We start from the raw sequence: 27620 nt of genomic DNA, 5'->3' as shown, positions 1-27620 counted from the left end.
GAGAGATAATAAGGTAATTCCCGAGAGAAATACCCACATTTCACAATGCTATGAAATCGGGAGTGAAAACACGTAAAGTAATTTGTCTCTCTCTTTCGTATTGTTTCAGGATTTCAAAGCAAATGATCACAAGATATACTTACTCCGGTCAAATCTTTATCTACTTGAGGCGGGGGACTAACTGCATCGTTTGTATTTATAATTGGTACAATGTTCAGGCTTATAAGTTCTTGAATTGTTGATCTTAGATTATTCCTTGTTTCTTCGTTGTAGAAATCGGGCTTTGTCACGAGAACCTGGGCCACTTTGACACTGTATTGGGCAAACATAGCTTCATAAAGAGACATCAAACCAGTCTGTCCAATTGCTGCAGCTGCTCTTGGCTCAATTATAGTTTTTGAGCTCTGGAAAAAAGACAAATGGAGTTTTAACGCCAAGAAAGCCCTAAAACAGTCTTATAGACATTGACTGGACTAAATATGTATAAAAGGAGAATTTTGATAATTATTGTTTTTTCGGCGATGAAGTACGTTACAAGTTTGGGACCCTTTTTTGAAAAAGAACTTGCTCTTCTTTACACTCACCAATATTGTTGTATTTCATAAAAAAAACTAAATTTTTGAACCTTTTCTTTTTCTAAAAAGAACTCCAATTATAATAAAAAATCATCAATATTTGCAAAGTTAAAAAAATAAATAGTCACACGTTTCTTAGTACGTCATATATTTCTATATTTTAAAATCATAAGTCCACTGGCTTGGGTTGGGGATGGAGAGGGTTGAGGTGGACGCAGGGGGACGCTTTCAGTCTTACCCACCCTCAAAAGTCTTGATTTTCTTATAGTTTCTTGAATTTTCCGTATCTTTTTCCTGTTTTTTTCAAATCTGTGATCCTACTTCCCCCCCCCCCCGTCCAAAGTAACACATCCTCCTGAAATATATTACTGCAAATATGCCTGGCTCTGAGACCCTAAACTATTTCATACATACTTATTTTAGCTATTTTCGGTTCAGTTTTGTTAAAATATACTTAAACAATGACCCATAAAGAAATATTTTATGGGTTCTTGCCTATCATCTCTAAAAAGTGGAGATGATCTCGCTTCTTTATTTAGTTCTTTTTTAATGTCGAGTCTTTGTTATCTAGATCATTTTGAAAAAATTTTTCCGCAAAAAACTTAAACCTGATTTAGGCTCTCTTGTAAAATTTCTGACAACGGGATGTATCTCCTGTGTTCTGGGTACAAGAAAGTACATCTTGTCTTATTATTTATATTAAGGTTTGAATTTTTTATATCAATGTTTTGTGAATGAACGATGTAGCAAAAAGAACAATGTAACGAAAAGTTTAATATTTTTACCACAGCATTTCAGATATAAGAAGATACTTTCAATTACGAACTGGCTATATTTTTACATTTTAAAAGAATGTCAGAAAAGCAATAGTCACGCCGTACCGAAAAGTATAAGCTGGGAGAGGTTTAAGGGAGACAGAATCTCACCTCACATATAAAATGATTACTGTTTCTTCAGTTTTTAGATTCGCAATTTGTTTTAATTTTAATCTTTTTTTTTTTAATTTACGATAACAATCTGTATAGAAAATATTATGAAATACCATATCCAAATAAAATATAAACAAATCAATGCCAAATAAATTGCATTCTATATAACCTAATTCCCTTCCTACTGCTACTATTTAACGAGTAGAAGTAGATACCAATATCCTACAAAGATGCATATCTTCTCCATAAACAAAATTAACTTCTTAAATGTGACAGCTGTCTACCTCGGAGGAAAGAAATGACTCAAAACACATAAAATGATAACGACAAAATCTATCTCGATTTATCAAAATGATTTGGTTTTAGCTCAAACTTCTTGCCATGAGCTTCTTGATACATTTACACTAGTTTTTAACTGGTACACCTTATTCTGTACATAAATACCTTATTTGAAGAATCTCTGGAACTTAAGGTGTCCCTCATGCTCATTGACATGATTAACTCCTGAACCAATTTTTGTTTTCCAAATGCGACGGCTCCACTTGTTACCATTATACACTCCCTTCCTTCATTTTGAAGCTCGGCTACCTTAGAAAAAAATCATTTAATGGTAACAAGCTTAAACGTCTGCGCACCTTGCGGCTTTATAAACTGTATGGTTTGGAGTGATCATTAGATCTCTGAAAAAAACAACAAAAAAACAGAATGTTAAGCTTTACAAGTTGGCCAGGTTTTTAATTATAGAATCGTTATACAAAAAGTTGCAATATTTCTACGATGATTTTCAAACAAATTACATACCACTTAACCTTTACTTATTAAAGATTCGAAGGTTCTTCTCCAAAGTAAATACTTTTTCAAGATTTATTTAACAAATGCTGCTTTTTAGTTTACTTTGTCAATGGAAATAACGGTTTTTCCTATTATTATTCCAAGTTCCGACAAATCTAACATTATATTCATTTTAACCATTTCTTCAAACTTATATTTTCATAATCAACAGTGCTGCACCGGGGCTTACTCAAAGTGTAAAGGTTAGTAAATTTTTAAGTAATAAACACACAAGTCTTATTAAACAACAAATCCAAGAGCTTAGGCTTTTTTCGTTCAAGAAAATAAGAACAATTTAATCGTGATTCATAGGTTCTAGGAGTTGACAGTTTGACCATAACCACTCTGTCATCAATGTCTGGTAAAGGCAAAAGCAAAGGTAAAGCTTAGGTGATTAAATGGCTTTTAAAAACAAATTATGCTCTTCTATTTTTATGTATATTTTATTGGCCTGTATTTCTCAAACAACTTTTTACCCTTTTACGAAGATGAATAGTTTATTTGCATAATTTTTTTAAGTTCGCCTGGGAAATTTTTTTATTACTTAAAACACACTCTTTAAACATGTTGAACTTTTATTTATTTGAACCTATTATTATTTTCTTGCTACAACTTTATTTTGTTTTCAAAAATCCAATCAGTATTTTTACAACGCTCATGGTTGCCACATCATGCGGGTTATCAAACTTGGTAAGAGAATACCAGCGACTTCAACATCAACGCTATCTGTGAGCCTTATTATTCAATCACATTAACTTGACTTATGGTCCCTATTTCTAAACGGTTTTTGTTTCATATTATATCCAAAGCGGAAATGGATGAAGACAAATAGTTGTTTTGTATTATCCTATATTTAGTTTATCACAGAACAAAAGGATATGAAGAACCATACAAGAAGAAAAAAACAACTAAATTACGCAGAAACCTGAATTAGAAGAGTATTTATAAAGTCATATTCAGATTCTGTGCTTAAAACTACTCGTACATAGAACATAACGCAACATATTGTATACAGAAAATTTCACTAGATAAAGAGCATACAGAATCTCCAATAAAACATGGAATCAGCTTAGTTTGCTTTCTTAATTATTATTATACATTTTATTGTTTGTATTCCATTTTTTGTCGAACGTCTCAAAAAGTCTAAAAATGGGAGTTTAAACATAAATGATACGGACCATCAATACGTCATTATTGATGTAAACAATGGCTAACGCAGACTGACTGTTGACAATAATGCCAAATAGGGCAACATTGAAGCACCTTTTCACCTTTACTTCAATAACAGTCCTAAAAAACTCCACTAGTATGAAATTCATAGTGTCCGACTTAGATGCATTAGGTTTTCAAGAGATTTCTTAAATAAAAGATTTATGATAGATTTGTCGTCAACTAGAAGACTCACTTTTACTTGCAGAAATTTCGGTTCGTTTTAAGTTGGATTTGATTATTCATATTAATTTATATTCGTTAGGTTTTGTTGATTCATTGATAGTAGTAACTGCTCTTTTTTAGTTCGATTAACCAAGTGACTTAATTTTTGCTCGCGTGTGTTTTTGTTACGACCTTCAAGTTTCTTTGAAATTCTTTTTGAACTTTTTAAAAAGTAATCTATCAATAAAAGTGAAAATAGTAGGAAAATTGTCGTTGGTAGGAATAAAGTCTACGTTCCTTCCTATATCTAGTCAAAGTTTTAGATAATCTTTATAGAGTTTTGAGGCGGACTTAATCTTTAAAGAGAACCAAAACTATAAACAGAAATAATATTTGTAACACGAGATATCATAGGCAGCGCGCTAGCGCTGCCTAAGTAAAGAACGATGTGGGCACGATGTTTTTTTTTTCTCCATACCCGGGCACTTCGTATCGAAGAAGTTGTCGTAGAAACTTTGAATAGGGCTCATTCAACTAGAAATTGGAGTGTCTAGTGCCCTTTATAATAGTCGAAAGTGATTGGAGGGCAACTAGCCCCCCCCCCCAGCGTAGTTGATTTCCATATAGAAAATATATTTTTAAGGAGGACACTCCCCCACAACCCTCGGGGCAAGGGTTTTAAGTTATGCCCTGAGGGCATATATGATCAATGTTGACACAATGCACAGTTTATTATTTTTTTTTCTTTAAAGCAGGGCACTTCATATATAAGGGGTCGTCGTAGAGACTTCAAAAGGGGTTCATTCAATCGGAAACCGAAGGTTCTAGTGCCCTTTATAATAGTCGAAAGTGATTGGAGGGCAACTAGCCCCCCTCCTGATGCCAATCATTCCCCCAAACACATCCAATCGAAATTTCGAGATAGCCATTTTGTTCAGTGTAGTTGATTTCAAGATAGAAAATGTGTTCTTGAGGAGGACACTCCCCCACAACCCTCAGGGCAAGGGTTTTAAGTTATGCTCTGGGGCCATATACGTTTTTTTTATAGAAGGCGTTGTCGTAGAAACCTCAAAACAGGCTCATTCGATTGAAAATTCAAAGGGCTAGTGCCCTTTTTAATAGTAGAAAGTGATTGGAGGGTAACTAGCCCCCCCCCCGCCCATCATTCCCCCAAACACATCCAATCAAAATTGTTAGATAGCGATTTTGTTCAGCGTAGTTGATTTCCAGATAGAAAATATGTTTTTGAGGAGGCCACTACCCAAGAACCCTCAGAGCAAGGGTTTTAAGTTATGCTCTGGGGGTATATAAGGTTTTTATTGAAGGCGTTCTCGCAGAAACTTCAAAACAGGTTCATTCGATTGGAAACTCAAAGGGCTAGTGCCCTTTTTAATAGTCAAGAGTGATTAGAGGGCAACTAGCCCAGCCCATCGTTCCCCCAAACTCAATTTTGAGATAGTCATTTTGCTCAGCGTAGTTGATTTCATGTTAGAAAATGGGTTTTTGAGGAGGAGACTCCCCCACAACCCTCAGAGCAAGGGTTTTAAGTTATGCCCTGGGAGCATACAAGGTTTTTATGGAAGGTGTTGTCGTAGAAACTTCAAAAAAGCCTCATTAGATTGGAAATTCAAAGGGCTAGTGCCCTTTTTAATAGTCGAAACAGATTGGAGGGCAACTAGCCCATATAAGGCTTTTATAGAAGGCGTTGTCGTAGAAACTTCAAAACAGGCTCATTCGATTGGAAATTCAAAGGGCTAGAGCCCTTTTTAATAGTCGAAAGTGATTGGAGGGCAACTAGCCCCCCCCCACGCCCTGTGCGCCCATTTTGGGGCATGGGGCCCGGCTGAATGAGGCTGCCTTATTTTTATATTTTTGTTCTGACATTTCTATTATATAGCACTAAAAGTGCAAATTAGACGAGGTTTGCCCCCCTGGAATTCAGCTTATGGGCGACCATGCCCCACGCCCATCATTCCCCCAAACACATCCAATCAAAATTTTGAGATAGGCATTTTGTCAGCGTAGCTGATTTCCAGAAAGAAAATATCTTTTTGAGGAGGACACTCCCCCACAACCCTCAGGGAAAGGGTTTTAAGTTATGCCCTGGGGGCATATAAGGTTTGTATAGAAGCCGCTGTCGTAGAAACTTCAAAACAGGCTTATTCGATTGGAAATTCAAAGGGCTAGTGCCCATCTTAATAGTCGAAAGTGATTGGAGGTTAACTAGCCCCCCCCCCCCCATTATTCCCCCAAACACATAAAATAAAAATTTTGAGATAGGCATTTTGTCAGCGTAGCTGATTTCTAGATAAAAAATATGTTTTTGAGGAGGAAACTCCCCCAAAACCCTCAGGGCAAGGGTTTTAAGTTATGCCCTGGGGCCGTATAATGTTTTTAAGAGAAGGTATTGTCGTAGAAACTTCAAAACAGGCTCATTCGATTGGAAATTAAAAGGGCTAGTGCCTTTTTTAATAGTCGAAAGTGATTGGTGGGCAACTAGACCCCCCACGCCCATCATTAACCCAAACACATCCAATCCAAATTGTGAGATAGCCATTTTGTCAGCGTAGTTTATTTCCAGATAGAAAATGTGTTTTTGAGGAGGACACTCCCCCACAACCCTCAGAGCAAGGATTTTAAGTTATGCCCTGGGTGCATACAAGGTTTTTATAGAAGGTGTTGTCTTAGAAACTTCAAAAAAGGCTCACTCGCTTTGGAATTCAAAGGGCTAGTGCCGTTTTTAATAGTTGAATGTTATTGGAGGGCAACTAGCCCCCCGCGCCCCTCAGTCCCCCCAACACATCCGATCAGAATTTTGAGATAGCCATTTTGTTAAGCATAGGCTAGTTAATTTCCAGATAGAAAATATTTTTTTTATGAGGACTCAAAACGAGCAAAAATTAACATAATTTCGGTACAAAACCTCTATGCCTTCCCAAGGCCAGAACAAAATTTGCACTTTACTGAAAAAATACAAATGAATGTGCAATGTCAGTTTAATATACATATACTGATATTTAGTAATCAAAATGTTAATATTATTTGATTTATTAAAGTTATAAAAGTAAAAACATATATATTTTTTTCAGTAAAGTGCAAATTTTGTTCTGTTCTTGGGAAGGCATAGGGGTTTTGCGGCCAACTTATGTTAATTTCTGCTCGTTTTGAGTTTGACTCAGTTATTTATTGTAATTACTGTTCGTTTTGGGTTTCATTACTTATGGATGCTGATTTGTGGTAGTTTCGAGCTTGGTAGATTATTTGATTTTATTTTTGCTCAATTTTTATTTAATGGAGTTCTTTACTTTTCTTTGAAAAACTTATTTTGTGGAAAAAGTTTTTTTTAGTTAATTCTAACCATAAAGAGGTAACGGATAAAGTAAAATTAAGCCTAGTATACGTAAACTTTGCAATAGGTATACAATACGTAAACTATGAGTGCTATCAATACAAAAAAAATATCAATCTGAAGCTTATTTACTCTGACTTTAATTAGGATTAACGAATGTTCAGTGCAGGCTTCAGGTTGTATGTTCTTATGAATTTTTTTCCATAGAAAAATAAGTCTATTATATTATTATATATTATATATATTATATATTATTTCAGTTTATTGATTTATTTCTCTTGAAAGGTAAATTTCACATCAAACTACTACTACTCTTGCAAAAAGCCACTCGAGGCTATTCTTCAAACAAAACCCGATACAAACACACAGATTCTGTTACACAAACAGACAAAGATAGACACTAAGACAAGGAAACACCCGCCCAGACACACAGGTACAGATAGTGAGTGAGACAAAAACACATACAAACACACAAATTAAGACATACAAAAAGACAAAGACAGACACTGGGGAAAAGCAAATACCCGTCCAGATACATAGGCACAGAGAGTGAGAGACACAAAAACACATACAAACAGACAAATACAGGCACTGGGACAAGCAAACAGCAGCCCTGACACACAGCCACAGATAATAAGAGAGAGACAAAACCCGATACAAAGACACAGATTCTGTTACACAAACAGACAAAGACAGACACTCAGACAACCAAACGCCTGCTCAGAAATACAGGCACAGAGAGTGAGAGTGACAAAAACACATACAAAGACAAAAATTCAGACATACAAAAAGACAAAGACAGACACTGGGGAAAAGCAAATACCCGCCCAGATACATAGGCACAGAGAGTGAGAGACACAAAAACACATACAAACAGACAAATACAGGCACTGGGACAAGCAAACAGCAGCCCTGACACACAGCCACAGAGAGTGAGACAGATAAAAACGCATACAAATAGAACGAGACAAGAGAGACAAGAACGCATACAAACACATAAATTCAAATATACAAAGAGACAAAGTCATACATTGGGACAAGAAAACACCCACCCACACACAAGGGCAGTGAGAGTGAGAGAGACAAAAACACATAAAAACATATAGATTTAGACATACAAATAGACAAAAACAGACACTGGGGACAAGTAAATACCCGCCCAGAAATAGACGCACAGAGAGCGAGAAAGACAAAACCACATACAAACACACAGATTCAGAAATACACACAGGCAAAGAAAGACACTGTGACAAGGAAATATCCCGCCCAGACACTTAGGCACAGAAAGTAAGAGAGACAAAATCACATACAAACACAAAGATTCAGAAATATAAACAGACAAAGACAAACACTAGGACAAGCAAACGGCCGCCCAGACACACAGAGACGGAGAGTGAGAGAGACAAAAACACATACAAACAGACACACAGGCAAAGAAAGTGACAGACACTGACACTGGGACATGCAAACACCCGCCCAGACACACAGGCTTAGAGAAAGAAAGAGACAAAAACACACACAAAAACAAAGATTCAGACATACAAACAGACAATCTCAGACACTGGGACAAGCAAACACCTACCCAAACACACAAGCAAAGAGAGTGAAAGAGACAAAAACACATACACAAACAGAGAATCAGATATGCAAACTGACAAAGTTAGACACTGGGACAAGCAAACACCCACCAAGACAAACAGACACAGGGAATCAAAGAGACAGCAACACATACAAATATATAAATTCAGACATACAAAGAGACAAAGACAGGCACTGGGACAGGCAAACACCCACCCAGACACACAGGCTTAGAATGCGAGAGAGACAACAACACATACAAAAACACAAATTCAGTAAAAAAAACAGAAAAAGTAGACGGACTCTAAGACAAAAAAACACCGGCAAAGACACATAGATGCAAAGAGTGAGAGAGGCAAAAACACATACAAATGCACAGATTCAGACATACAAGCAGACAAAGACAGACACTGGAACAAGAAAACGTCTCGTCCTGACACAAAGGCACAGAGAGTGAGAGAGACAAAAACACATACAAACCCACTTATTCAGACATTGAAAGAGACGAAGACAGACAATGGGTCATGCAAACACCCACATAGACTCACAGAATCAGAGAGTGAGAGAGACAAAAACACATACCAACACACAGATTCAGAAATACAAACAGATAAAGACAGACCCTGAGACAAGCAAACAACCACCCAGATACACAGGCAGAGAGACTGAGAGAGATAAAAACACTTACAAACATACATATTCAGAAAAAAAACAGACAAAGACAAACACTGAGACAAGCGAACATCCGTCCAGACACACAGGCACGGAGAGTAAGAGAGACAAAAATACATAGAAGCACATAGATTTATATATAGAAAGGGACAAAGACTGACACTGGGACAAGCAAACACCCGTCCAGACACACAGGCACGGGAAGTGAGAGAGACAAAAGCACATATAAACGCACATACTCAGACATACAGACATACAAATACAGACACTGGGACAATCAAACACCCGCCCAGACACACAGGAACAGAGACTGAGAGAAAAAGAAACAAAAACAAATACTTAGATTCAGACATACAAACAAAAAAAGACAGATACTTAGACAAGCAAACACCCACCCAGACACACAGGCTTAGAGAGTGAGAGAGAAAAAAGCCCATTCAAACACATAGAATAAGACACTGAAACAGACAAAGACAGGCACTGGGACAAGCAAACAGCCTAGACAAAAAGGCAGAGAAAGTGAGAGATATAAAAACACATACAAACACACATTTTGAGAAATATAAACATATAAAGACAGACACTGGGACAATTAAACACCCGCCCAGACACACAGGAACAGAGACTGAGAGAAAAAAGAAACAAATACAAATACTTAGATTCAGACATACAAACAGACAAAGACAGGCACTGGGACAAGCAAACACCCACCCAGACCCACAGGCATACAGAGCGAGAGAGACAAAAGCATATTCGAACATACATATTCAGACATACAAACAGACAAAGACAGACACTGAGACAAGCAAACACCCGCCTAGACACACATACACTGAGAGTGAGAAAGAAAAAATCATACAAACACACAGCTTCAGACATACAAACAGACAAAGACAGGCACTAGGAAAAGCAAACACCCGCCAATTCACCTAAGAACAGAAACTGAGAGGGACGAAACACTTACAATCACACATATTCAGACATAAAAATAGACAAAGAGAGACACTGGGGTGTTTAAATTTGTTTTTGTCTCTCTCTCTCTCTCTGTCTCTCTCTCTCTCTCTCTCTCTTTTTCTCTCTCTCTCTCTCTTTCATTATGCCTGTGTTTCTAAGCGAGTGTTTGCATGTTTCCGTGTTTAACTCTGTGTGATTGTAGGTGTTTATGTCTCTCTCTCTCTCTCTGTCTCACTATGTCTGTGTGTCTGAGTGGATGTTTGCAAGTTTTCCGTGTCTGACTGTGTGATGTTAGATGTTTTTTGTCTCTCTTTCTCATAATGCCTGTGTGTGTCTGAGAGGGTGATTGCATGTTTCACATCTGATTTATTAAAAATATTTGGTTATTTAATCTCTCTCAGACTTTGTTAAAAGCCTTGTTAACATATTTCTGATACTAATATAGATTATATGAACTCCACTAATAGTATCTACGTCTGAAAATTCTTTTTCTTATATCCCCGACTTTTTACCAAACTTTTCTAAACGTTTGACGTGCTAGCGTGCCTAAAATAATGGTCACGTAGCAAATTAGTGCATATAATATTTGTATTGAAATAACGACATGTAGAATATTAGCATACAAATATGTTAAATATATTATTATACATTATTAATAAAATTGAACAACTTTGGACATTTTGAATCTGTTCCATAAAATAATTTTTGTTGTTCTCTCTTGAAAGTGTAGGTTTTCTCTTCTCTTAGTTTATAACCAGTAGAATAATCATTAATCCATTTTGAGTCATTCACAATTTTTACTATGATGTTATCTACAGGATCGAGATGAGTTTTTTTTTTGGTATTATTAGGTTCATTGACTATATCTGTTGGTGTATGATCAATGATAGTAATAATGTTCATATGCGCTTTATTTTCCATCAATTCATCTTTATATTCATTATTTAAAATGTCTGCCAATGCATTTTTTATTTTGCCTGCCATTTAACTGTCTATCATCGTATTGTTTTAAACAGGTAACAGTTCTGGAACGTATAAAAGATCTGGTTTATAGGATTAGTGCAGCAGTAGGCCTTTATTTTTCTCTACGCTTTCATTTGAATACTAATACCGGAAAGATGACGATAGGGTTTATCAACGGGTAACGTATTACCAGAGCAATTAGCTAGAAGTTGATCTTTTCATCAACTATTATTTTTATGTTGGCATTCTCTTTGAGTGATATCATTTCTGGATAACTCACTCTCGTATATCCACCATCAGCAATGTTGAATGGTTTCAGTAGTCAAAAGGAATTTATTCTCTCACTGTCATGACTACGCACACATACGTTTCCAATGAGATATCCACTAGTACTTGTTTAATAATTCAAATATTTGTATTTGTAAGTGTTCAACGCAACGACGACTTTATCATGTGCACATAATTTCTTCCGATAGTTCATCTTCACGTTAGAATAAAATATGATGCAAGTGTTTATCCTTCAAATATACTAAAAATACTGATTGAAAATATACAATAAATTATTTTGTGTCGATGACCTGCCATAGAGTGCCACTGGTACAGTCGCAAACAAAAGTTGACAATTTTCTAAGTCTAGAAAAATTCTAAGTAAAAAGTATTACTGCTGACATTATTTTTCTCATAGTAAAACTCACGACTAACATATCTATATCCTTCTCATTTCGTATTTCAAAAATATCACATGTGGATTATTTTTCTTTTATGTATATTTCATGTCATTTTAAGATATTTAAAAAACGTTGAAAAAACTCTATGTAAGAAAAGTTAAAAAATGTTCAAAAAAATTCAACTTCAAAAAAATGGGGAGGGGGAGACAAAAAAGCTGGGGGAGGGGCATTGGGATCCTTGGAGGTTGGGGTCCTTGGTGGCTGAGATATGGCTGTCCAAGGGGTGTGTATTATTGCCTAAAATGTATATGACTTTATTAGTTTCTACTTTATGCCTACTCAAATACTAAACAATATTTTTTTAATAGCTGCACTTCTTACTTGACACTTGTATATTATAGCGACCACAGCCAAGAAGTAAAGCTAGGTTGATCCTAATCGCTTTTCTCTACTTGAATGAATTGACCTGTAAAGGATGAATATATACTAATCATATTCTGACATGTATATAATGTTGCGTCGGAGTCTGCATTCCCTCAGATTTGCCCTTTGCTGGTAAACGATTAAAATTTCAACTCTTTACCGGTTTCATTCAATCCAAGTATAAAATATTCGTAATATTGTTATTCGGATTTATAACACCGTCACTAATTGATTTCTAAGGATTGTTCTGGATTTCTATATTCAAATTCTATTCTCAGTGCCTTTTATTATAATACATTTAAAATTACCGCGTTAAATTTATTTAATGTAGATTTCCTATAACAATGTAAAATCGATTTCATCCAACCCAAATAAAAAGTTTATTTATTTAACTCTTAATGGATTCAACTTGTCAATCATACGCATATAGATGTTTAAAAATGATAACAATTAAAAATACATAGATGAAAGGGTTAAGAGACCGTGACACTGACGCAATCTGTCAATAATCTGTAATCTGCCAATAATTTCTGTAAATGGCTAATCACTTTCTGACAGAACTCTAACGCCGGTCTGTAAAGTAGGTCAAATTCCTGAAAGAAACAATATCTATGTATCCTCTGTAATGTATAGTATTTCTTGTCGGAATTTAATAGTCTCCCATATATAGGTTCGCAGATTTATTTTCTTATTCTTCCGAACTTTTTTCAAGTGTGAAAAATGATCTTGGGCCTTGGCTATTCTACTTTTTACATTTTCCTTGCGTCCAACACCTTTTCTAATATTAATACCCAGGCAAGTGAAGCTATATGCTTGATCAATGTTCCTTTTGCCCAACGTCATAACATCATCTCATTTATTTCTAGTCTAAGTTACTTAGTCTGTGTAACAGTAATTTTCAAATATATTCTTGCACCCTGAATTCTCAGAACCTCCAAAAATTCCTTTGTTCTAATAATATTTTCATCTAGAAGACTATGATCACCAGCACAATGCAAGTCCATGAAAGTTTAACCATTCTGTTTGATTCCATTCTCTCTCATACCCTTTGCCGTGTTCCTTAGGACAAAAACCATCAAAATAATCCATACTAACGGGATTAGAGCACAGCCCTGCTTAACTCCTGATTCATCACCAAACCAGCTACCAACCTAACTTCCTACTCTTACCGCAGCATTATTGTTCTCGTATAGTGTTAACCATTACAATGTATTTTTGTGGTATCATAGGCAGCGCAATCACGCTGCCTAAGTAAAGAACCATGTTGGCACTATGTATTGTTTTGTTTTCTTTAGACCAAGGCACTTCGTATCGAAGGAGTTGTCGTAGAAACTTCGAAAAGGGCTTACTTGATTGAACACTGGAGAGGCTAGTGCCCTTATTAATAGTCAAAAGTGATTGGAAGGCAACAAACACCACTTCCATGCCCCTCATTTCCCCAAACAAATCCAATCAAAATTTTGAGATAGCCATTTTGCTAAGCGTAGTTGATATCCAGATAGAAAGTATGTTTTTGAGGAGGAAACTTCCCCACAGCCCTCGGGGCAAGGGTTTTGAATTATGCCCTGCGGACAAATAAGGTTTTTATAGAAGGCACCGTCGTAAAATTTAAAAAAGTGCTCATTTGATTGAAAATTGACAGGGCTACTCCCCTTTTTTATAGTCGAAAGTGATTGGAGGACAACTAACCCCCCTCTCACGCCCACCTTTCCCCAAACACATTCAGTCAAAATTTTGTGATAGCCATTATATTCAACGCAATTGAAAGGTCCAGCGATTATATCTTTTAGCTGGACACTCCCTCCACAGTCTTCAGGGCAAGGGTTGTAAGTTATGCCCTGGGGGCATATAAGATTTTTATAGAAAGCGTTGTTGTAAAAACTTGAAAAAGGGCTGATTCGACAGGAAATTCAAGGGGCTAGTAGTAAGCGCCCAATTCGTTAAAAACCTACCCGCAAACCTACGCCTAACGCATAGATATGTGTGTAGGTTTTCAACGAATTGGGTTACCAGGGTCATTTGCAAAGAAGTATAATTTCTATAGAAGCTATAGTAATTTGAAATATCATATGGAATTTGCTTGAAGGTATATACTTTGCGTACACCCCCGTAGCAAACGGGTTTTTCTGGTAGTCCTACTCTACAGATCATGACACCTTTCTCAGGAAGAACGAGTATAGTTTGGTTTATGATTAGAATTTGAATAAAAAGAATAGTTTTCTTTAAAGTTCATATTAGAAAGAGACTTGAATTCAAAGAGAATATTTTATTTGCAAGGATATTAGTGAAAAAAAATGAGTGGTGCATTTACACTATTGGAGATTAATGATGGAACCGACAGCAGTAGCAGCAGCGATATACGAGTACCTAATGTAGCTGTGGAAATAACCGCTGGGTGTAGACTATGTCTTGAATGGGACATTATGCATGCGATATACGTTATATCATTAAGCAAATTTAAGCAGGAGGAGCAACTATGTTTTGCTTGAAAAATGAATACTCTCCATATAAATAAACTTCGGTCGGCATTAGATGTCCTGTTGAAATATATTGATGAGAACAAAATGCATCAGTGAATATTATTATTGTAATTATGTTCAATAAAAATGTTTCTAAATCAATGGTATTTTTTTTTTTCTTTCTATAGTAGACATGCGTATATTTTCTAGAGTAGAAAAAAGAAATTCTGATTAGTCTGAAGTTGGTTGTGAGAGAGTTAGGACTATAAAAATGGATAGATTCGAGAAAGAGCGAATCATGAGGAATCTAGTTCTTATGGAAAAACGTTTGATTCTAGATGATGATTTTCTAGAGTTGTCTATTCAAAGGAAGATATTTTCTCGAGGAATGCTTGTCGATATAATGAAAACTGATTCTCCATCATTAGACTATTGTATGAAGCTTCTACATCGTGGTACAAATTCATTTACAGAATTTATTGATCTATTGATTATGACAATGATAAACTATGGTGTTGATTTTATTTTGAAAATTAGTTTTTAGATATATATGACTTTTTTTTCATAGTATAGATGATGCTCAATGACTACTGACTCCTCTCTCTCTCTCTCTCATTCATTTTTTTTTGTTGCTAGCTCAGTGTAGTTTGGATGATGAGATTGTCAAAACTTAGAAAGATTTTACACACATTTTCAGTATATATGTATACATAGGGCAGTAGGTCACCGTGTCAGAATTGCACAATGATTGATGAGTATGATGAAAAGTGTACATTATGCAACCCATGTAAATTGCATAGAGGATATGCTATACAAATTAAAGGTTGTAATTCCTGTCTTGAAGAGGTGTGTGAGTCTCATCCTAGAGGTCATCTATGCTCCAATTGTCACTATGATAAATGCAAGCAGTGGGAGAGTACATATCCCGGTATGATTGGAAAGAATCCTAACCGTGATTTTAGTTTTTTGCTACGAGATTGGTATCGTCGTGGTTTTAGATTGTTCTGGGACGAGGAACCGGGTCAACGATTCAACTGTTGGAACAACAAAAGAATATGGTTTCTACGTCATCGTTGTGAAGACAATGGGTCTAATGATTATATACCCACGGATTTTTATTTGGCTGTGACGGAATGTGATTCGACACTTGAGGACACTGTTTGTGAAGTTGCTTCAAATAAGCAAATTGAAACATGTGAATTCTATAGAATGAATGAGAATAGTATCATTGACTATGCAAAGAGATATGACAAGAATGAAGTCACACTCTACTGTAGAAAATGTGACCCTGACATTGCACTACATCAGGATCAGTACACTGTGAATTCAGATAATCTACCTGCACTAGTTGTTGTCGACAAATACCTACTAGTGGACGAAATCTAAAGAGTAGAAAAGTCGTTTTTATCATTTATATAATTTTTTTTTTATTAATAAAAAAATTCACATAAATATTTAGAACATTTGGGCACTGATTTTAGGGCACTAAAATCAATATTAAATACACTTGTAAGTATATTCTCCACTAGAAAGTCGTTCAATTGAGGTAAGTCAACGTAGATGTTGAGAAACTGCTTGTAGGTGTAGCCACGACATCTGAACATGAAAAAGAGTAGTGCATGAAAGCCACATGTCTTAGTCGTTAAATCCTGTACTCTTCGTTGATTTTGAATAATAGTTTTCCCATTGCTTTCAATAAACGTGCTGATGTATGGAGTGTAGAATTTATACGATAGGCCAAGAGGATAAAAAAATTCAATATTCTTCGCTGTTTGAAAGATGCATAGCCAATGGCCGGTCTTCAAAGTCGACGGACTGCTATTAACAATGATCAGGATATTGTTAACACTTAGAATTTTTTCAATGAAGTCCAAAGGTATGCAATAGGACTTGTAGCGGGAGATGTATGGATCCATACTAAATACGTTGATTATTTGGTTTGTGTTCATGGTGCTAGGTCTAGTAGAACACTGCCGTCGGGCGTGATTTCCCAATAGGTTTCAAATTGACTTAGTGATATTACTCAGTCAGATACTCAGTCGTGATACTCTCAGTCAGAGCATTGGCAAATGTACACTCTAAACGTACATTCCCTGTTCGTACTATGCTCATATCCTGTGTGCCTGACAAATCCAAAACAATAACCCCATGATTTTTTGAAAACATTGAATCGGTTATTCCATTTTCAAATAGTTGAGAGTCATGATCTAGGGATTGCATTGTCAACTCGTACAGAGTTCTATAGGATTTTTTGTCCAATGATAGAGTGTACAGTGGAATACCATTCACTTTGCACACGAGGCTAGATAGACCGAAAAAATTAAAATCGTGGGGGATTTAGTCCAGGATCCAACAACACTCCCACTCCTTAAACCGGTCAACGACTATGTTGATGGTAATTCTCAACTGATGCGTAATGAATCAGTACAGCTGCGAGAAACAGCCATAATGTGGTAGGGTGTGGTGAGTGTCTTGAAACCAAGGGGATTCCGACTGGTACCATTGGCTATAATCCACTCCACTTCCTCAGAACCATAATGCATGACTTGTTATTTTTGAATATGAATGCATGCTGAAGTCATAATAACATTGGTATCGGGTGATGCAGGAAGTTTTTTTCTCAAAATGAAAGTTGAGGGTGTCATCTGCAGCTTTATGTCAATCTTGACATTGGGGGGTAGCCATTGGGATATATTGAATATCTCATGATTTAATTTTCCAACTAGATGATACTCCTGGGTCACTGCAGTAGTCAACTCACCGTCAGTATCAACACCTGTTCGATATTCATAGCGCAATGATTGTCCTCTCAATTCCTTGTACGCCTTTGGCGTCATCATCATAAATTGTATGTAGCATGCATAGTTTGATAAATTATTGCTAGTACTCACCAATGTCCCCTTAATAAATACATTAATTTGTTTGAATAGGTTGTGTAGAATACATTTTTCGTAGGAGAGACCATCGCCAGCATTTGGAGTTGTATTATCTGACTTTTTCTTCACCGCAACATTCAAATCAATAAATGTTGACGACAAATCAATGAAATAGTCTTCATTGGAAAATATTTGAAAGTGTATATTTTCCTAGAGGGTTTGTTGGGGGTGAACTAGTTCATAGTAGCCATACATGACACTGCCATCAGCATTTTCAGCATTGAATAGATTCAATGAGGAACTAATTGATGGATATGATTCCTTGTGGGGGAGATAACTCATCTTAAGAGAAGAAATCCTTCTTTGATCTAACAATCTTTTTCTTCTTCTTCTTCTGCTTATTGCTCTTCCTTGTTTTATTCCTCAAAGTCCTTGTTGATGTCCCTCGCTTCCTGCCTGAAACTGATGAGTGAATGACGTGAACGCATCCTTTTCAATCCCTCCCCATTTTGTCGAAATTTTAGTTGCTCACCAACGGCTCATGCTGAAGATCTAATATTTTCCTTAAAACTCTCCCTGAAATTCTTACCCAACCCCCAGTCCTGTAGTGTTAAGGCAGCAAAATTTTATGCAGCAGGTACAAGATATTTTCTGGTAAGGGGTAGATCAGAACGAAATAGCCTAGCAAACCAGCTACCAAGACAATAGCCAGACATTGTAGTACGTCCATTGTAGTAGTCCAATCCATTGCCTATTTGACGTGGACTCAAAGCACCGAGATAACAGTCATTATCGGGACAGACAAATGGAATTCTTCTATTGTTCATTTTAGGTTATTGTACCGTCGTCGTTGACAATGGGTCGAAAATGACATGTAATCACAGCTAAGCCTTTTGTTATTGCTAGAGGATCACCCAATTCACTTCTTAGTGTTAACTGACAGAGTTCCAAATACGAAGTGTTTACAGGAACATACTGAATATTCTTTATATTATAGTGATGAACAAGTTCATGAGTTGTTTTTCGTTCAAGAACACGTAGGAGGGGGACATTTGAATTACCGACTTTCGACGTTTCCACAAAAGATGTATAGAGAAATATGCAGGAGTCCCAGGCAAAACCAGGTGGATAATCAGCAAAAATAGCTTGATCCATCTCGTAAACGATGCAAGCATTTTTCCCATTTATCTTATTCTGTTTAAAACCAAGTACATCTCTCAAGTTGTCATTGAGAATAATTTTTTCAGTGTCAACAGGTGAGCTAATTTAAATCCTATCATGTTACAATGAATAATTAAAATGGAATGTACCATTCCGACGATATGAGATTTTTCTATTGATTGTACGACACAAATCCCTCATGTTATCATATTCAATATATTTCAATCCAACATGTGGATAGTCACGAGATTTAAGTGCTTCAACCCATTCATAGTCGACATAGCCCAACCCATTCATAGTCCAATCGAATGGTATAACTTTTACATCATACACACGATCCTTTCTCAGGATGTCATAGGTATTTTTGAGAATACAGTCGACAAGAGCCAATTCATATGCACCGTCAAATTTGATGGCGGGGGAGAGTTTTGTTCAAAAATCACTTGCTGTATTCAAGTCACTGTAGAGAGGATCGGAAAAGTTGGGCATAAAAGTTACATAGAAATTATAGGGCGTTGTCATTATCTTCAAAACTGACCCAAGAATAAAAATCAGAGTTTTGTCCTAGCCATCAAACAACTAACTGTTTCTTACCCCCCCGAGTAAGTGTCTTTGATATCTTTTCAATATGATAAATTTCACTGGTATTTTTAATTTTTTGCAGTTAAAATTCATAAAAACCACTTAAAATCCCTTCAACCTTGGTATAACTCAGGTGATCACATGCGTGTTTAGTGTCAATTATTACCGACAACTTAAAAAGTTTGGTGAAACCCAAGTAATTCCCCTTTTAAAATTCACTACTTGTTCTGTGAATTATAATAGTAACACCAATAGTGACTTTATTTTTCTTCTTCTTCGTGATAACCGACGATTCATTGGAATACTGTTTAAAAAAGTTGTCAATTGTATCGTGATCAGAATGATGAACTTCCGTTGGCCTAGAGTTGGACAATGATCGATGAGGTCTTTGATTATAAGTCAACATGATTTTATCAAGATCACGAATAAAAGCCGATGTATTTTTCAATGTACAATATCTTGAAATTAAAAGTTGAATAGGTCTTATCAATAGTTCGGCCAATGCAGCCTATATAGGACTGTGACTATGATAGAGCAGTGTACTATATTTCTCTAGTACTTTTGCAACATGGGGATTAACAAATTCACTACCGCGATCCGTTTGAATTTTTTTATACGAATCCTGTTCGAGAATACTTTCAATGGCCTGAGCAACTTCAACACCTCCCTTTGATCGCAATGGAATTGCATGTGCATAACGACTAAAAACACTGATTGCAAGTAGAATGTACTTGTATGGTGTATTGTGACGTCGTTGAATCTCATCTAGAGTTAGGAGATCTGCTTGCATTATATGCAATGGGTAAAAGGCTTTAGTTTTTCGATATTGATTGGCACGAAGTCTATGATTTCTATGCAGAGTGTAACTGGGTTCATTTTGTAGATAGTCTTGTACACTTTTAGTGCGAACACCAGTGACTTTTGAAAGAGTTGTGGGGGAACTTAAACTCCCCGCCTCACCAATATTTTCATAAACACCTTTCAGAACTTCAACCATTTTGAACGTAAACACGTTGTGTAACGTCCGCTACCCTTTTGTATACTGGCCGTTGGTGGTGGTGGTGGTGGTGGTGGTGATGATGAATTGATACGTCTTCGCTTTTGTCTAGCTATCAGCGGTGTGCTAGCATTTTCCAAAATTGATTTAAAATCTTCTTCTTCAAGTTCATTTTTTAATGGTGTCAATGTTGTTGATGATGACGATGATGCATGTTCATTTATTTTTTTTAGAATTTGTCTATTGCCAATAAGACTTTTGGGGAAGTTTAATGTATTTAGAAAGTTGTATAGATGAGTGTCAAATGATAATAGTCCTTTACGATTTGTAACCATATCATAGATTAAATCAAGTAGATTATAGCTCTTGCCCTGAATTATAATCCCTGCCCCATTGCTCTCAACTTGAATGTGATCACTTTCCAAGAGATAGGCTAGGAGTCGTTTTATTTGTTCAAGATATTTTTGGGGGAATATATTTCTAAATTTAATTAAAATAGAATACAATTACTGCGTCTTCAATTTTCTTTCAGCAGCAGCAGAAAGCTGAGGAGATGATTATTTTTTTGGGTCAGCAGCAGCAGTGGGCTTCGATCGATAGGACTTGTGTTTGTCCACTCGGCGAAGTGCATCTTGAAGTAAAAGCAGTTTTTTATCATCCTCAATATTTTCATTGTCAAGGAATTTACTCAGATTGTTCTCAAAGTGTTCGACGGGTGAGAGAGCGAGTTCTATTGGAGTCAATTTATAGGGTTTTGCCATTCTCTTTTAGAAAAAACTGTTTACAAGTCCTGCAATTATTGGCAGTTAAAGTTTGAAAAAGCTACCGCCCGCCTGAAGAAGTCGTTTCCTTTTGAAATTCTTTCCTTTCTTTTTAGAGGCCAATGTACGTACGATGGAACGATGTTGCTTTGCCTGTTGCTTAACTACTTCTGGCACTTGAACATTACCCTCGATCAAATTTAAACAAAGTTCGGATATTAGATTAATGAAATCGTTGTCAATACCGTGTTTGAGTATTGCTTTCCTAAGCGGAGGTTTTGAAGTGCTTAAAACTGAAAACAAATATCTATTTTCATGTAGTTTGTTCAGTATCATGAGAGCGACTAATAGGTCTTTTTAGTGTTTACCGGGAGATATACTGTAATTTCATTGTCAAAAATATCTGTGACTACACGCTGATCCTCGGGTGTATTTTGATTAAGATCCAATAGGATGTAGCCGTAGGATTTATTAGTTGCCTGATTGTATGCTGAGAGCAGAAATTTGGGGGCGCCCGGGTAGATTTTTTCATTGAGAGTTAATAGCGAGCTAGAATCACAAACAACTCTGTAGATGATATAGTAGGTACAGTTCAAAGCAAGTTCTCGCATACACTTGCTCTGATGAAAGAGATTGTGTAGAACAAGAGTAACGAAAATCTGTTCATGATGAGAGCGAACAGTGAACAGTTGTAGCATTTCCTGGGATCATTGTTCAATAGATTCAGCCAGATCGTCAGTGATCAACCAAGAGTTTGGTTCAATAATGCTGACAACATCAAGTCCCTGTATGAATTGAATCTGCACCAACCGCGTCGTGGCAGCAATTGCTTTTATTTTATCATATGACTCCTGCCAAATACTATAGCAATAGTATAGCTTTTCCACAAACATTTTATCACAATTTTTAATTATTTTAGTTAAGAGTGTTGTTTTGCCCGACATTGACGGTCCACACAGAAACGATCTGAATGGTGTTTTAAATTGATACATGTTCCCTTCAACAGTTCACCTGGACAACTAACTGTAGACTATGGCTGTCTTATAACTAAATAATTTCCCTATTACTACTACTACTACTACTACTACTACTACTGCCCCGTTCGAGAATAATAATAACGAGAAGAAGAAGAATAAAGAATAATATTCTCTTTTATTATATACATAAAAAAGGTGACAATACTTTAAAAAAAAATACTACATTGAAAAAGGCACATTAAACATGAATAAAAAAAATACACTTTTTTTTTAAATTTATTTATAATAAAAAAAAATACAACATTTAAATAGCCACTAGAAAAAAAAACACTTAAATAAATAAACTTTTTTTTCTGTTTATTTATTTATAAAAAATACAACATATATTGTACTCATGCACTTGAAATCTTAATTTTATTTACAGCGGTTTAATTTTTGGGGTCCCCCCCCCCCACCGGGGGGCGGGCCGTGGGGGCGGCCGGGGCCGGAAGCGCCGGGCGCCGGGGGCCCCCTGCGGCGGGCCCCGGCCGGGGCCGGCATTAAATACTAGAAATTGATCTGCCTTGCACACACACCCACAATGAAAATTTATTGTGATAGAAAAAAAAAGAATTAAAAAAAACCTAATTACCCCCCAAAAAAATACCTCCCACCCAATTTATACTTTTTTTTTGTAGTGAATTTAAGTTAATTTTTTTAGACCGAGTTGTTTTCTGTACTCTTTAAATTCAACTCGGTCTGAAATTAAATAATGTCCGTGTGGTAGTACCTTCACACCATCCTCAGAGTACATAGACTTTGTCCGATATGGCCGACATGGCGTTTTTCTCAACTCTAACTGTGTAGTTTTTAAATTGTAAAGAGCGAATCGCCATGACTTTCGCTCTTGGCACTAAACTACGTTCCACACAGTTTCTATACACACTCATGTCGAAATTATTTTTGACAAAGTGTGTAGGTACACCCTTACAAACTTGTTTGATATCCTTGCCGTGCGTTTCCACACAGTATACCTTCGGTCCAGGAAACACACCACTGGATATCAGATCGCTACCCGTTTCAGATTTTAGCTTTAACAATTGATTTAGGGCCTGGCGTTTCACTAGCTCTGGGTAAAGGGATTCGTCCCAGTTAGTGTAGTCCATTCGTTATTTAATGTACTAGCCATTTTACAAATCATTAAATAGATTTTCAGTTTTGTCTTTTAACAGGAGTGAATCAGTGTCCCCGTAATACACTTGAACTTGTCCATCAATCGGCCACTGTACCTTACATACATTATAATAAAACGACAACATGAGTTTCTTGGATATTTTAGTTATTGCACTTCCCCCAGCAATATTTTTATTTAAAACAATTTTTATTTTCTTGTGATGTAGGAGCACCATATTAGAGTCTATGATTTTGAACGATGTGAAGTTTGGATCCGCAATGATTCGAGCATAATCTTTGGGGTTGGTTACAATGTCACATCGACTTCTGTTTCGTACGCTTTTGCACATTTTACCGAAAGCTGAGTTCAAAATGGGTTTATAGACTTCTATTTCAACTTTCGTTTTCGCTTGTGAAAGGTTACTGACAAAGGTGTCAATAAACGTTTTCATGTAAGGCTTTTGATCAAATTGGAGGGCTTTATGAATCCTTGTGACCTTGAAACAATTGGACACCGTGCATGTCAATTGCACGTGATGAACAACGATATTCTGTTTCGGGTTGAGGTCAGCAATTAGTTTTTGTTTTGAAGGAACCTAGTGCATACTCCCGTCCTCTACTAAAGATAAATTGTTGGGACTCAAAGAGTTCCTACCCACCGGTCTATTCATGCATAGGCAAACAAAGTCTTTTACAGAGTCTTGGATTTCCAAGGATATTTCCCCGTCAATTTAAAAAAACCATCCCTGTGCCCCATTCTCCTCAATACTGGCAATGTCGGGGAAATTCGAAGCATAGGGATTGTCAAGCCATTTATAATTGCCACACGGCAAACAGAAATGAGACATTGCCAATGGGTTAAGAGAATTCATATCCCAAAAAACTGCGTCCGACTTTTCATCGGTGTGCTGTCCACTCGGATCAGTTTTCATGATACGATCCCCGTGAAAAACCTCCCCCCACCGCAATGATATCTCGACAAACAGATAATGATCCATATCGGCGATCCAACCTATTTCTCCTTTGCTGATTTTAAGCATTAAGTCCATCACCAAATGAGGATTGGAAAAATAATAACCCAAATCCAACCCAAATTCCCCATATATTTTATCCGTATTTTTGCACAAAATGTCCAGAAGAGTGAGTAAGTCACTGGCCAAGTAGATTTTACAATAATCCCACCCATTTTTACATCTGTCCTTTTCCCAAACTCTCATGGCAAATTCGTATTCGCTAGTGGTGCACTCACTCTCAGTAAGAGAATTGTAAAAAGCTTCAATGGGCGGTAGTGACACCTCATCTAGCCTCGAGCCAGAGTTGTAATAATCATATGGATATATACCCTTACACGTTAATAAATCAGAAATTTCATCATCGGGGACGCGCTATTTGAGGAGGGGGAAGCTATCAAAATTGTCACTTTTCTGCACCTGAATCAATTGACTTAAAGATTTGGGGAAGAAGCTGAAAGAGTCTAAAAAACGGATTTTATTCAGGCACGTGTTACCCTTGTCAACTGTTTTCCACATGAATTCCAGCAGCAGTAGGTTCTCCAATGATTTGGGTATGATATTATATGAAAAAGAACCATCTATCCATGCGTCATCTACAACTCCTCCCTTGGCAATGCGGGCCAACGCCGGAAGAACAAACTTTAAGTCGTAATTGGAATTGTGTATAAAAACAGGTACGAAATATTGTTGTCTAACGTTTAAATGGCATGACTGGTGTGCTACCCCTCTAGAGTTACTCCCTCCCGATGTAATTTCCTGCCACAAATGGTCCTGGTCGATCACATTCCTCCTTCCCCCAGTCCCAACACCATCATCAAATTCTGCCTTGCAAACTCAGCACAGGTTACGATTTTTAATGGCCACTATGTCATCTGGTGATAGGAGCATAGGATAGTTTGTATAACGAAGGCGCGAAATTGCACCGTTCGCTGTTTTGATTAGACTGACCAATGCCGAGTGCATGCAGTCTTCACCGTCACCCAACATCTCAACGACACCCCGACCTTGAGGTTTATTATTTTAATCCCGGTGTGTGTGTGCGGAAAAGATCCCTATGACCTCAGGTATTGTCACACGTGGCTATTGAGTCAAATCACACACGTCTTTCAGCTTAGACTTGCATTTTAACGTGATCTGATTGCTTTGCAGGAGTGTGTTTTGAAAATTTTTAAAACGTAAGATCGCACTACCCCCCTCGTTATAATTTTCCCACTTACTTTGAATACTATTAGCCCAATTTAGAAAAACCTCCCCATAATTTGATAAATGCGGGTGTATTGCCAACATCTCTGTATGCAAGTATTTCGAATAAATCTCACCCGCACTTTCATTTAAAAAAAATATTTTTAATGCTATTGATGCTTTTAAACTGACCCCCACTCCCCAAACCCCCATTTATTGTTCAAGAATGTCTCGAATATTATCAGTATATGAATGTGTAATGGCCAGGGGATATTTTATTATATCCCCAGACACTAGAGAGTTGAAAGGGTCACCGAATTTGGCGCTGTAGACCAATGTGTGATGCAAGGCAGAGTTGGAGAGAAAAAAATCCGGAAGAAGGGATACTGTTGGTGTTGTATTACTACTACTTCTATCTAGAGCATTAAGTGGAATGGTGGCGGGTGACAGAGAATTATCAATAACACCACTCCCAGTCTGTTCAATCACATTGGGGGGATATGGCATGAGGTCCCCTAGTACATATTTTAAGGTGTTTGGGGACAATTGGTCGAGCCAGCCTGTATTGTCCTCTGATGGAATTTCGTTATGAGGACCCGGTTCAGATTTACTTGTAACATCACCTAAATATTCACGCATGAAACTATCTGTTCACCCCGGATCCTCAAACATGTCAATATCACAGCTTCAGTCCTCCAGGCGAGCTATTTCCCCAAAAACATCGTTAAAGAACCCTCTTTCCCACTCCATATTCTCTAGGACCAGTGTAGCTTTATCCCTGAACTCTGCTGGAGGTGACAAAATTGGTCCTGTAAATATACTTGCTTCATCACTCAATGGTGTTACTGGGGGTGCTATATTCTTAATCTGTAGAAAAAAAAGTTTTATTTTTTATGTAAATTTTTTATAGTTAATAAACTTTTTCAATTTCTCATAGTCTTCGTCCCATCATCATCATCCCCTGAACAATTAAAAGAAGAAGAAAAAAAAGTTACATGGCCGTATGTCTTTCATAATGTCAACTGAACATGTTATAAAATATATATATTTTTAGAGCCCCCCCCCCCTCCCCCAAAACCTAATCCCCTCCTGGGGAGAACCCTTGGGAACCAGGAGCGTCCATTGAGGTAGGAGGATCGATACCCTTTCCGAATTGGGAATATCGGACTTCCCAACACTGTTCACATAGAACAGTCTCAAATTCTCTTCTTGAACTTTTCAAAACGAAAAATAATTGCTTGACTTGGTAAGAAGAAGAAAAAAAAAAGTTACATTGCCTTATGTCTTTCATAATGTCAACTAAACATGTTAAAAAATATATATATTTTTAGAGCCCCCCACCCCCAAACCCCCATCCCCACCCGGGGAGAACCCATGGGAACCCGGAGCTTCCGTCGAGGTAGGCGGATCGATACCCTTTCGAGTTGGGGGTATCGGACTTCACAACACTGTTCAAATAGAACAGCCTCAAATTCTTTCTCGAAAACACCTAAGTGTTTCACTTCATCACTCAATGGTGTCGCTGGTGTTGCTATATTTTTTTAATCTGTAGAAAAAAAAAGTTTTTTATTTTTTATGTAAAATAATCATTTTTTTTTTTATAGTTAATAAACTTTGTCAATTAAAATGTTGGATGGTCCTTTTTAGAGCCCCCCCCCTCCCCCAACCCCTCCCGGGGAGGGTCCCGTGGGAACCGGGCGCTTCCTTCGAGGTAAGAGGATCGATACCCTTTCGATTTGGGAGTATTAGACTTCACAACATTTTTAAAATAGAACAGACTAAATTTCTGTTCTCAAATACATCTTTTTTTTCAACGAAAATAATTGCCTGAGTTGGCTCAAAAATAGTGTTTTTCTTTGAACGTAAAACCCATAATTAGAGATTCTTCAAAGGACTCTTCTTATCGAAAATACATATCCTGTTTCAAGAAGCTCACTTAGAATTCAAAGCAGATTAAAAAGCGATGGGAGATCTGATAAGAGTCCGGATGTGTGTGACAGTTTAGTAAGAAATATACGATAGTTTGAGAAACAGTTAATAGATAGTTTTTAAAAGGAATTATTGCATTAGAATGCATCTTGGTTAGAAGTTACAAGGTAAGTTTTTTTTTTATATAGAAATGCGTGATAAGCATTCCTATATAT

General features: G+C 36.8%; 1 protein-coding gene across 1 annotated transcript in view; it reads right to left on the bottom strand.

Annotated features, from left to right (window-relative positions):
• P5CS (Delta[1]-pyrroline-5-carboxylate synthase) overlaps positions 1–27620 on the bottom strand; it is a 184416-nt gene that overhangs the window by 36388 nt on the left and 120408 nt on the right. Inside the window, exons 4-5 of the mRNA XM_089087899.1 lie at positions 1949–2092; positions 144–404 (exon numbers count right to left, since the gene is read on the bottom strand). Of these exons, the coding sequence (XP_088944025.1) occupies positions 144–404; positions 1949–2092 (405 nt within the window). The remainder of the gene's footprint in view (positions 1–143; positions 405–1948; positions 2093–27620) is intronic.

The sequence above is a fragment of the Artemia sp. Qi Xiang Cuo genome, chromosome 4 (genome assembly GCF_049724085.1).
Source record: "Artemia sp. Qi Xiang Cuo chromosome 4, ASM4972408v1, whole genome shotgun sequence".
Lineage (NCBI taxonomy): Eukaryota > Metazoa > Arthropoda > Branchiopoda > Anostraca > Artemiidae > Artemia > Artemia sp. Qi Xiang Cuo.
Note: the sequence above shows the minus strand (reverse complement) of the source record. Positions and strands in the feature narration are given on the sequence as shown.